This window comes from Paramisgurnus dabryanus, chromosome 15 (genome assembly GCF_030506205.2).
Source record: "Paramisgurnus dabryanus chromosome 15, PD_genome_1.1, whole genome shotgun sequence".
In the NCBI taxonomy this organism is placed as follows: Eukaryota; Metazoa; Chordata; class Actinopteri; order Cypriniformes; family Cobitidae; genus Paramisgurnus; species Paramisgurnus dabryanus.
This window is the reverse complement of record NC_133351.1, coordinates 28,585,279-28,597,491: the sequence shown is the minus strand read 5'-3', so window position 1 is coordinate 28,597,491 and position 12,213 is coordinate 28,585,279. Positions and strand designations below refer to the sequence as shown.

Below are 12,213 nucleotides of genomic sequence, written 5' to 3'. Positions count from 1 at the left end.
TTCAGTATTTTTTTGCAAAGATAAACGACAAAATATGTTTGCAATTACATATTAACAAGGTCATGTATATTTACTAAAAACAGGTGTAACACAAAAATCTATATTGTTCTGTTGTAACAATGTGCTACTTATGTTCAAAGTGAAAGTCATTTTACATTTGTTCAAAATTTCACCTTGTATTGATAGACCACAATGGTGAGTTATTCACCACAGCAAAAATATATCTGTCTATCAGGGGCGTCATGCATCAATTTTTTGTAAGGGGACAAAGTGTGCACAGCTCACGGATATTTGTGCATACACAGACATCAAACGAAGTATTATAGAGCTTTCAGTCTTTTCCATGGCACTATTTTGAGCGCCCCTGCCTTCATGCAAAAACCTCAAAATAAAAGTGTTGACTAACTTTCATATCACTATTCAATCGGAATAATGACATATTGGCATCATATCTGAAACGGCATGTTTTGTTTATTTTATGTTTTGTTTAATGACTTGTTTAATTGTGTCATTAATGCAATTTGCACAACAACTGCATTTTCCTATAAAATTAATGTAATTTAAAATCCATAAAGTAGGCTATATAAACAATGAAAATGACATAAGCTAATAGCCACGTGATTGAGTTTAATGTTCAATAATAATTAAGAAAAGTTTAGATAAAATTATTAGAGGAACGGATTTTTGCATTCAATTTTACCTCATATGTGAGCATGTGTGATTCCGCGCCCCCGTGAACTCTGACGAACTTTGCCGTTGTACCAAGGAGAAGAATCTAGAAATCTCTACTAATATAACGTCGAGACAGTCACATTTTAAACCATACATTTTCCACACAGAGGAGGTTAACTGCACATTACCATACTGGGGTTTGGAAATGTTGTGAGCATTTCTTACACGTTTAATTCCTCAGATAGCAAAATGCAGCAGCAACAGCAAGAGCTTGAGCACGTTAAGATGCTGATGACGTCTGCGACTGCGCTGACTGCGGCGCCTGCCGCCAGAATAAAGTAACACGATCAAAACACTATCAAAATGGCAAAAATCTCTGAGAAGTGACAAGAATGCAGCACAGAATTAATAATATTTTGCCCATTAAACAGATTAAAAGACAAGTAACAAATTAAAGGACGCTTCTTTGATTTTGAGGTTGCATGCAAAATCCATTTGGGCAACTGCCCCCTCAGTTTGAATGGGCATGACGCCTTTAACATGCTCTCCCTTAATAGCGTCCATAATGAAGAACATGATTAAAATGGCAAAAAATCTTAGAGAAGGGAAGAATTAAGAAATGAAAATATTTTGCCGATAAAAGCAAGTAGCAGATGAATAGATGCTTCGTAGATTTTAAGGTTGCATGCAAGATCCACTTGAATCAAAATCTAATGGGCCACGTGTACCCTCAGTTTGAATGCATGACGACTCTGGCTGACATGATGCTGTGTTATTACTTGAGATGACCATAAGGAGGAAGCACATATGTTGGCCTATATGCTGTTTGAACTACCAAAATTCAGCAAACTGCCTAAACTGGAGGTTTGGACATCAGCTGTAGATGTAGTAGCCTGTATATCCAGACCCAATCTGCCTGTGCTGCTTTTACCACCAGATAGCATTAGACTTTACATTTCAGAATGTGTGTGGCACACTTGGACACACGTCCCTAAACTAACATTATTTTTATAATGGGTAAAAATCATATACATAAAGCAAGTAGAATAACCGGACACAATACTCATTTTCCAATACCTTTCTGAATTGTGAAGTTATATAAACCCCTTTATATTTAAGATGTAATAATTTTCCCTCCTAACTTACCCTCTTTGATATTGTTGTATTGATTGTATGTTTTATATTTACTTTAACATCACTCAAACTTATGACTTAACATCATTCAAACTTTTATTTGATTATTTAGATATTTATTTCTGCTCTTTTATATGTTGTTATTATTTTATCTGTTTTAACTTTGTACTCTGTAAAGCACTTTGAGAATAACCTTAAAGGTGCTATACAAAATAAAGTTTATTATTATGAGTCTATACACAAGTGGTAAATAAACTACTAAAGATTTAAATACAAATCAGTTTGTTATATTTTCATTTGTGTATTATTGCTGAGTTTGTAGATTATATAAATGTTCAATAAAAGGAATCTATGAACAGCACTGTGCGTCTATGCAGCGCCACCGTGTGCTTAACGTCGGTATGTCCCTTGAAATGTGATAGGCGGAGAAAGGATTCATTCTCCTCCAGTTCAGTTGCTTGTAGATGAATGTGTTGTTGTATCTACAGCTGTGACCAGAGGAAATCTACACCCCAGAGGTATGTTATAATCCACCATTAATTTTGAAAACTGTGTTAATAAGTATCGTTAAGAGTTTGACTGAGTTACACTCAGTTACTTGAGTCTACTTTAATATTAAACATTGTTCTTATAATTTTCTCCAGATGTCAAATGATTTTATAATTTATTTACTTATTTTATCTATATGTTGTTGTTTTAATTATTAATAAATGCTAGATTTTGTCGTCAACTAGAAATTAAGTCAATATCTAGCTTTTATTTCAATCATGAAAAATACTTTTAAAGTTACTTTTTATAATAAATTGTAGGGAATTGCAGTATACTGTGGTATAGTATAGTAATAATAAGGCCTACCACACTTGCTTAATGTATATAAAAGTATTATGTAGTAATACCAACTGTCATATAATATTTACTGTGGTAAGCTTAAAAATGCTATAAAATCTAGGAATTTACTACAGTTCACTATAGTAAATAATACAATATACAACTGTATTTTTTTCATGTGAGATGTGTTATTTAAAATAAAAAATGTTGAACTTTCAGACCAGATATCTTTATATTTTATTTTTACTTTAATGTTTGTGTATTTTTGTTTGTCTATAATACACAGATGGCGGCCCTTCAGTAAGATGTTGGAAGCAACACTAATTGACAAAAATCATCACGTCAAGACTGACCTGGAAAGTTAAATGCCCTCTCAATATACAGGGTACTCGCTTTTTTTTACACACTGTAACTAACAAATTTGCAAAAGACATATATTTCATCATATAGTCTGAAGTGACACTTGCCTCGAACCATGGGGACATCTCTGTTATTGAACCCCTCCTGATATTAAAGTCAATGAGACATTTTATAACATTTCCTTTCTACTAGGCGAAGATGTTTGTGGTCTCCTTGTCGAGATGTCTACAGATGTGTGTGTCTTTGCTAATGGTGTCCAGACTACAAGGTGTGTTCTTTGCAGTACTTTTATTTTTGTTTGCTTTTAAGCTTTGCATTTTCACTGGTTTCAATATTGCTGTCTTAGGCAGGGTCTCAACTCCAGCACGCCTTGAGGCTAAAGTTGACCAGCCCTTCACTTTAAGCTGCACACTTGTCAAGTCTAAAGGAGAAACGGTTCATCAGATCCGCTGGATGGATGCACAGAACCAGACCTTGATCAGCTACCAGCCTGGTCAGCCGGACAGTGTGAGCGGTCAACAGCATGTGGAGCTCGCCGCCCCTTCGCGTGATGCCAGCGCCATCAACATCAAAAGAGTCAGCTACAGAGATGAGGGCTGTTACACTTGTATCTTTGATATTTTTTCCAAGGGTTCACGGGAGGGACAGACCTGCCTTACTGTCACAGGTGAGTCACATCATGTAATAAAGGAAACTTTACATTTATGCATTTGGTGGTAGATACTTTTATCCAAAGTGAATTACAGTACACCACATTAGTGGTTCTGTATACCTGTTAGTCATATCTGGAGAGGATGCAGTTGGGACAACTGTCCTTTACTCCCTCTAATAGATAACATACTGTAATATGACATAGTGTATTACCTATAAATCATAAGGTCGTAGTATAGTATAAAACAATATAGCCTACTTTGAAAAAGCCTTATTATAGTCTTTTTCATCTCTACAGCAACAGTGATATCAGGTGGTAATAAGACGGCTGTGGGTGGTAAAGAAGCATCTCTGGGCTGTCGGTACGGTCTGCCAGAGAAAGTCAAGCAGTTATTTTGGAAGAAGATCGTGAACAAGGCTGAAACCCGTGAGGTTGCATTTTTTGCCAAGCAGAGTGACCCCGTAATTGAAAAAGAGTACATGGACCGTCTGAGTCTGAGCCCTTCACTATCTGACACACAGCTTACGTTATGGCCGGTCAAAACTGAAGATGAAGGCTGCTACACCTGCGAGTTTCACACTTACCCAGATGGGACCAAGAGCGCCACAAGTTGCCTCACTGTATATGGTAAGCCTCACTGTTTTTAGTATATAACATCATTTTAGGGTGCTAGTTGCAGTTTGTCTAAAACCAACATCTAGTAGCATTTCCTATGATGATAATATTCTGATCAGGCTTTTTGAGAAAAAAAAATTCATTTCAGCTGGTAGGACTGAAGTACAGTAGCAGATGTCGTCAATATTTGACGACACTTGACCATTCGTCATATGTTGACGCGAAGGGTATACCTTTCGCGTCATTTTTTGACGAACTGGGGACTTCAATACTATTACGTCCGTTGCATTCTCTTTCCTATTTTCTTACAATTTTCGCATCGGTTTAGGGTTAGATTACGCAAAATTAAACAGTGTACGCGAAATTAAACAGTTGTCACCTGGCGTTGGGGTTAGAGTTAGGTTTGGGTAGGAATGTCATTATGTAAATCTAACCCTAAACCGACGCGGAAATGGTAAGAAAATAGGAAAGAGAATGCAACGGACGTAATAGTATTGAAGTCCCCAGTTCGTCAAAAAATGACGCGAAAGGTATACCCTTCGCGTCAACATATGACGAATGGTCAAGTGTCGTCAAATATTGACGACATGGGGTGAGACTGTGTTAAAACAAACACACACAGAGTTAGGGAGAGAGAGAGAGAGAGAGAGAGAGAGAGAGAGATGTGAAAGAAACTGATTGTAGGAGGTTGAGACAGTGAGATCTGTGATTCATTCAGACTGCTAAAGTGTATGACTATGTCACTGTTTCAGTAACACTGCTCCTCTCTTTCTCTCTCAGATGAACATTCATTGCTTGCTTGTTTCAATTGTTTACAGAAGCACTGACCACTGAGGGCAGAAAAACTATATAAAATTATTATTTACTCATCCAAACCCTTGTGCTGTTTGTGAAAGAAACTTTGATGAATTGTTGTGTAGCTCCTGCCATCCGACATTCAGGGTCAGGCCTAAAGATCAAAATCCCATGACAAGAATCAAGTATTACTATATATATTAGTAGATAAACTAAGGTTTATTAATCCAAATGGTAAACTAGATTACAAAACGTAAACCTGACAATGCAACTTTAACTCATAGTAATTAATATGTATTTTACGAGGTGGCTTATTCGGACGACCACATTTGAACATTGTTTTACGATTTGCTTTTGCCCCTGTGATGTTAGGGTTAGGGGTGGGATTTTATCATTGTTTTGCATGATAATCTTATGTTTTTGTACAATTTACTTTGTACGAAATCATACGAATTAGTCAACTTGTTAAAAACGTACCATTTCTTGTGAGATCAGGCTGGACAAAGAGCATGGACAAAGAGAACAACAAGGGACTAATAATAAAACACTGGGGTATTTATACACATTGGCTGTATCCGAAACCGCATACTTTCCTACTATATAGTATATGTGAGAACAGTGTGTTTCAGATAGAGACACCAAATTTGCTGTGAAAATTCTTTGGACTCTCCTCTATCAGTGTGCCAAATTTCATAACTTTCCTACGTACGGTTCTATGGGCTGCCATAGACCGCAATGGTGGAGGAATAATAATAATAATAAAAAAAAGAAAACTAACGGATACAGTAGGGGTCTTAAAGTATGTCTAGTAACAAAAGTAACAAAAGTATGTCTAGATTCATAGTACTTTTTCAGGCTGGATTCTGAAGTGTGCATTCAATGCAATTTAATATCCCATGATAAGGCTATGGGAGTGTATTTGTGAATGGAGACGACGTGATGCAACTGACGTTGGTAGGTCAAATGACAATGAAAGCATTGTGAGTACAGTATGTCTGGATTTTATTCATACTACACACATACTTTTATAGGCTTGTTAAGTTTTTACTAACTCTAAATCAGTACCTACTATACTGGAGCGACATTGGTGTGTTCAAGTCCTGCATGTTGTCCAGTAAGTCTTGTTTATGATATCAGGGGCATGTTCAAGTTCAAACCGGTGGGCAATGTTTTGCTACTTTCCAGGTTGAATGACATGTTTTCTGGAAACGGTGTGCACCAGTGTGCAACTGGGTTTGAGATACATTTTCTCTTGTTTGGTGGGTGTGTCAGAACTGCAGTCCAATCAACAGCAAGATGTAAATAAACCACGTGGTACTAAAGAGACCAGTGGGTCCAAGTTGGAAAGTTTTCTTTCATTCTGGACGGCAAGGGCAATGACTGTAACATCAAGTGTATTATACAGTATTAAACACGTATTTATAAAGATTTCATCGGGCTCTGGAAACATTTAAAAAAGAACACAAAGTAAAGCCTTTTTAGCTACTGTAGTTGCAACTCTTGCGTCATCAAAACAGGGTGTTCAAATCATCACTGTTTCTGTTTAAAAAACGTTGTGCAAAGTTTTGTCGGGGCTGAACGGTTCCACTCCAGTTTAAGACTCACACTCGCGGACTTCCCTAAACTCTTCCCCTCGGGGGAATCCCTGTCACCAATTTTAAGGGGGTTCCATTCGTCAAGTGGACGAGAGAAGTTTATATGGACAGACCCTTCATATGTACACTTCAGGCAGCTCCATATACCACAATGCAACATGATTGTGATGTCACTTCAGCAGCTCACTGTCACGTCACTCGCACTTTGCACAGTTCATGGTGGAGGGAAAAGTAGATCACACCTGTAAGTTAGGGCATTTCATTTAAACCCACTTCAAGTGTTCCACCAGTAGGGGGCACTCATACAACGTAAGCAATGACGTACATCCGAGTCAACGAGACAAAGTTAGCGAGTGAAGGTCATAATAAAAAGAACTGGAACGCAGCCCAGGGGCACGTTCAATCTCACACCGGTTCGCAACGTTTTGCTACGGTTTCCGGGTTGAACGACATGTTTCCTGGAAACGGTGTGCAACGGAATGCAACAGGTTTTAGAAGCGTTTTCTCTTGTTTGGTGGGTGTGTCAGAAATGTCGGCCCAATCAGCGGCAAGATGTATAAAACCACGCGGTAGTAAGAGACCGCTCGCTCAATGGGTTCAAGTTGGAATGTTGTCTTTCATTCTGGGCAGCAAGGTCAGTTTTTAAAAACATTTAAAAAAAGAACACAAAGAATGGCCTCTCAGCTACCGTAGTTCCAACTCTTGCGTCATCACAACAGGGTGTTCAATGCATCACCGTTTCTGTTTAATAAACGTTGTGCAACGTTTTGTCGGGGCTGAACGCAGCCCTGGTATGTTCAGGTAAATTTTGTTGGTGCAAGACGTCGATGTGCCTTCTTTGAGTAAATTATTTGAAAATAGAGAAAGGTTTGTTACAGAAGATGAAGAACAAAGAATGTGTATCATTCTTGTTTTGCTGTTTATGTTTTTAATTAATTTATGAAGCCACTGTAAACTAGTGATAGGAGAAACAAAGCTTTCTGAAGCTTCGAATCAATTGACTAATTGCTTCGCAAAATGATTCACTATTTCAAAGTGTTCGAAACACCATACACACTGGAGACACCTGCTGGTAAAAATGTGTAAAGGCAATGAGATGTAGGCCTAAACACAATGACACCTTAAAAAAAAAAAAACAATTGCAAATATGTTCACAACAGTGTAATGCTTTCAATATAATTTACAAATCATTACATGCCATTAAATATAAGTATTATTGTGGTATGTCAGGTTATTACATAAAGCTATAACAATATTTTATAGAGCACATTTTATTTTATTAACATTCATAATAATAAAACTGACCCGAAATGAGTGAAGCTATAGTAGTCACTGATTCATGACCCCTAGTGGTGAACAATCTGAGTTTCGAAACGTTTCGAAACAGTTATGACCTAACAAAGCCTTGTTTGCTAAAATCAAGTGATTGGGCAGAGTGAAACAGACTCCAAACCAATGATTCAAAACAAAAGATTTGTAAATGTTTCAAAGCCTCACGAAGCAGTGTTACGAAAGCAACAATCATTACTGTAAACAATACCATTATTTATTAAATGTTATATTACAATGCCATCATAGTTTGCCCAGACAGCATATTTTGCTTCAAATAAATAGCCTTGCAATTGTTAACTACAGGTGTTGTGTCTGTTGGTTAAGCCATGTATGGCATGATTTGAACGCACCAGATGACACAAGACAACGAGCAATAACTACAGCATGACTTCCAAAATGAAATACAAAAACACACAACTTTTTTATTCCTTTAATCATATTCACTCATCTTTTATTCATAGCAATCCTCTATTGTTCTGAAAGGGTCATGGTTTTCCAGGAATGTCAATACCTTGTCTGCTGTATGAATGAGAAGCGTGTAAATCTTCAGCAAGTGCTGTGGTTTGAATAGGCATCTCTGTAGCTTAGAGCTGAATGTGGGCTGTAACCACTAAGCGATGCCATTCATATCTGTTGATTTACAAAGACACTTCTTGCTTTTCACATCGAGACAAATGGCTTTCATTCTGTAGAGTTAATATATGATTGTGTCAGCAGGATCATACATTTGCTCTTGTACTGTCTGTATTACAGCAAACGTTACTGTACAAACCAGAAGAATAGAAAGTTTAACTGCAATTTATGTGTTGTACTTTTACAGTCCTTCCCAAACCTCAAGTAAGTTACAAGACCAAATCTCCAGGAGTGATTGAGGCAAACTGTACGGCTGTTGCCCGGCCAAGGGCTGAAATCGTGTGGAATGTGGAGGGTAATAACAGGACCATTGGTCCACCTGTAACCACCGCTATCCAACAAAGTGATGGGACAACGCTGGTTATCAGTACCTTAACCATACAGGCTGGACTCTTGAAGGATGTTTCGGTCAAATGTCTTGTACACCACAAAGGCCTGGAAACCGCCATTGCTGTTTCTATGAACACTAAGAGTAAGTCTGAAGTATTTTCTTTTACATTTAAATTAATGCTATACTGACTTTTTATACCTAAAGGTGCAATGTGTACATTTTAGTAGGATCTACTGACAGAAATGCAATATAATATAAACATGTTTCACACATATAACTATGTTTTCAGTGGTATATAAAAACCTTATGTAATGAACTGTTAGGTTTTTATGTGGTTAGTTGTCTTAGACCAGGGGTTCCCAAACTTTTTTTCCTGCGCACCCCCTTCTATGTCCCAACCGGGTTGGCGCACCCCCAATCAAAAAAAAAAAAATGCTGAAAAGATTTGTTTTTAAAGACTCATGTTTAATCATGCGCAAATAACCAGGGGCCGGTTGCAACAGCCGGACGTTAAGAAGTTGGGTGTAAAGCCCGTCCTACGTCGAGCTTAGCTACGTCTGACATTGTGAAAAATATTTACGCGTGTTGCACCATCTGAAACTACGACCAGACGCAGCTACGCTCAGCGTAGATGATGCGCGCCCCCGTGTATGCTATTAACCACTGTGATATTTAGATGCCATTCGAGTTTACAATGGTAAAAAACGTACACTTACTGCCGTCAGCTAATAGATGATATATGAGAGTTTCCTCATGTTTACCAGTGCGCTCTCCTTCTAGATGCATGCATAACGTGCAGACCCATCATTCACGAAAGCCTTTACTGTTCGCACAAAAGGTGTATAATAGTTTGCAGATTCGTTATAACAGCTCAAGTTTAAAACAAAATTAAATGAAAGCTTTTAATAAGTTCCCTACAGTGTCTTTTTAAGTATTAATGTATTTTATTATATAATTCATTGGCGGTCTCTTTACCATGCATGAAAACACAATGCTCGCGTATCCTGTGCATTATCCTGCACCCATCTCATCACATTTCATTATTTCTATTTTTGCCATAAAAAAGTCTCTCTCTCTTGGTCCCTCTCCTCCTTTGTGACTAACAACTTTATCATAAGACGTCCCACACTTGACAGTTTCCCTGATTTCAGCCAGTTAAGCATATTTATAATATATATGGAATGAATGAAACGAGTTGGCACGCATAGCGGCTGCAGTACATAACAGAAGAGCAGTGCGTAAAAAACCCAGCAGCTGTCTTCTACGTTTCTATCAAAAACTAATTAATTATAGTTTTTATTTAAAATAAAAGCGATTACAAAGGAAATGTTTACTGTTCATTTTTTTATTTATTTATTGTATGGAAAAATCCCTCTTAAAGAAACAGACCGCCATTACATTTTTCCTCTCGCGCACCCCCTGGTGGCAGCTCACGTACCCCTGGGGGTGCGCGCACTACACTTTGGGAATCCCTGTCTTAGACCATAGATATGTACAATAGATGTCGCCTTGGCTACAGCAGTTGATTGGAACAAATGCGTCAAATAGAGCCTCCATGTTGAAACAGGGGAGCCCTGCATCAGCGTCATTGTAAGCAATGGTGTAACGGAAATAAAATCACTATAAATCTTCATGAATGCGATTTTCTAGGTTTTGTTTTGGTTCGTTCCAACAGTCAGACATGTATTTAGCATTGAGTCCAGAGAAAATATAAAGTTTTGATATTATGAATATCTACTTATTCTAATTATAATGCATAGTGCTAGTAGGCCTAAAACCATACACAAAAGTCTGGCATAGTCCATGAATTCGAAGTACAGGCGGAGATAGCAGCGTGACCTAGCTAATTCCTATGACAAGACCCCTGTTCCAAGATGGCGGCGGTTTTGATACAGAACCCCAAGGCGACATCTAGTGTACATATCTATGGTCTTAGATGACATGTTGGTCCTGCGATGGCTACCGTAGCTTCACTATGCATTTTAGAAAGAGAGGGTTGAGCTGTGGACTGAGCCATTGCAATTCGCAATCTCGCTGCTAGATGGCGCTACATTTGATCTACACACAGCACCTTTAAGGTCATAACAACATAACAGGATATCATAAGAAATTCACAGCACTTAATTCAATTTTGAACACATCAGTTAGTGTTTTTAGTGTCCCTCCCTGTAAAGTATGTCTGGCTTTAAGCGAGTGAATTTTGTACAGAAATAGGACCGTGAGGTATATTGAAATTATTGAAATGTATTGCAATATATACTGTATATATAGCATTTAGCAGAAACTTTTATGCAAAGCGAGCTACAAATGTGAGGAGTACAATGCAGTAATTTATCCTAAAGAGATTTATGTTCAGTGCTGTTGACTTACAATGCCGGCATTTGTTCTTTTGGCTTCTTCTCTATGTGTCTTTCCAGTTGGCACAGCACTCGCTATCCTGATCTCTGTGACTACTGTAGCTTTTCTCCTGGTTCTTTGCCTCTGTTTCTGTTTGTGGAAGTGTGTCCTGCGTAAGGATGGTGAGCATACTATAGCAATGCATAAACATAATGGAAAGATGTTTACAAATAAGTAGTGCTGGCGGTTGTCAACGCATTTCATTATTAATTCATTAGGATTTGATGTTGCATGCTCCCGCACCACTGTCAGTTAGGGGTTGAAAACACTAACAGGCAATTACTGAAGCAAAAGCGCAAAAGAGCACTGGTTAATAAAGGTTTCATTTTGTCACAAACTAAGCATCTGTTTTAAAGCAAGGGGGAAATCAAGGTTTTTATTACTGCAACAATGCATGTATATCCCTTTTATATAATATGGATTATTTATTTTGTTAAAGTGCCAGCCAGGTTTAATTTCTAAGCTTCCTAATATTCTTAGGAAGTCCCCAACAACAGGTTTAAATGCATGCAAGGTCAAAAAATATACAAATATTTTCTCAAAATATAAATTTAATATCAGGGATCCCCAAACTATTTGTGTGAAGCCGATTAACTGACTTGTCTGGCTAACCCCACCTTTCAGTAGCCTACTCTGCTCTGATTGGTCAACTGACACAGTCTGCAGTCCAACAATAGTGCAACATGTATTGATCTACTGTAGTGCTAACACATTATCGACATCAATACGCATCATTCATTATCAATCCAAGCAATAAAAACGACGACAGACACTAACATTTTTACACTCATTTAAGCAAGTATGTAAGCTAACCAGGCCATAGCAAAAATTTAAACAGAAGTGCAATATGCGTTAGCCACTTGCTACCG

The 12,213-nt window shown here is 37.8% G+C and overlaps 1 protein-coding gene across 3 annotated transcripts in view; it reads left to right on the top strand.

The window, feature by feature from the left end:
- Positions 1-2,045: 2,045 nt before the first annotated feature.
- LOC135782590 (nectin-3) overlaps positions 2,046-12,213 on the top strand; it is a 13,467-nt gene continuing 3,299 nt past the window's right edge. For 2 of the 3 annotated variants that reach the window (XR_010545440.2, XM_065292968.2), the window contains exons 1-7: positions 2,046-2,324; positions 2,921-3,019; positions 3,187-3,262; positions 3,341-3,661; positions 3,944-4,273; positions 8,804-9,088; positions 11,365-11,466. Coding sequence is in view for 2 of the 3 variants with exons in the window: in XM_065292968.2 (XP_065149040.1) it covers positions 3,193-3,262; positions 3,341-3,661; positions 3,944-4,273; positions 8,804-9,088; positions 11,365-11,466 (1,108 nt within the window). In the remaining variant the exon portion in view is untranslated. The remainder of the gene's footprint in view (positions 2,325-2,920; positions 3,020-3,186; positions 3,263-3,340; positions 3,662-3,943; positions 4,274-8,803; positions 9,089-11,364; positions 11,467-12,213) is intronic. The other variant, XM_065292969.2, reaches the window with a different exon arrangement.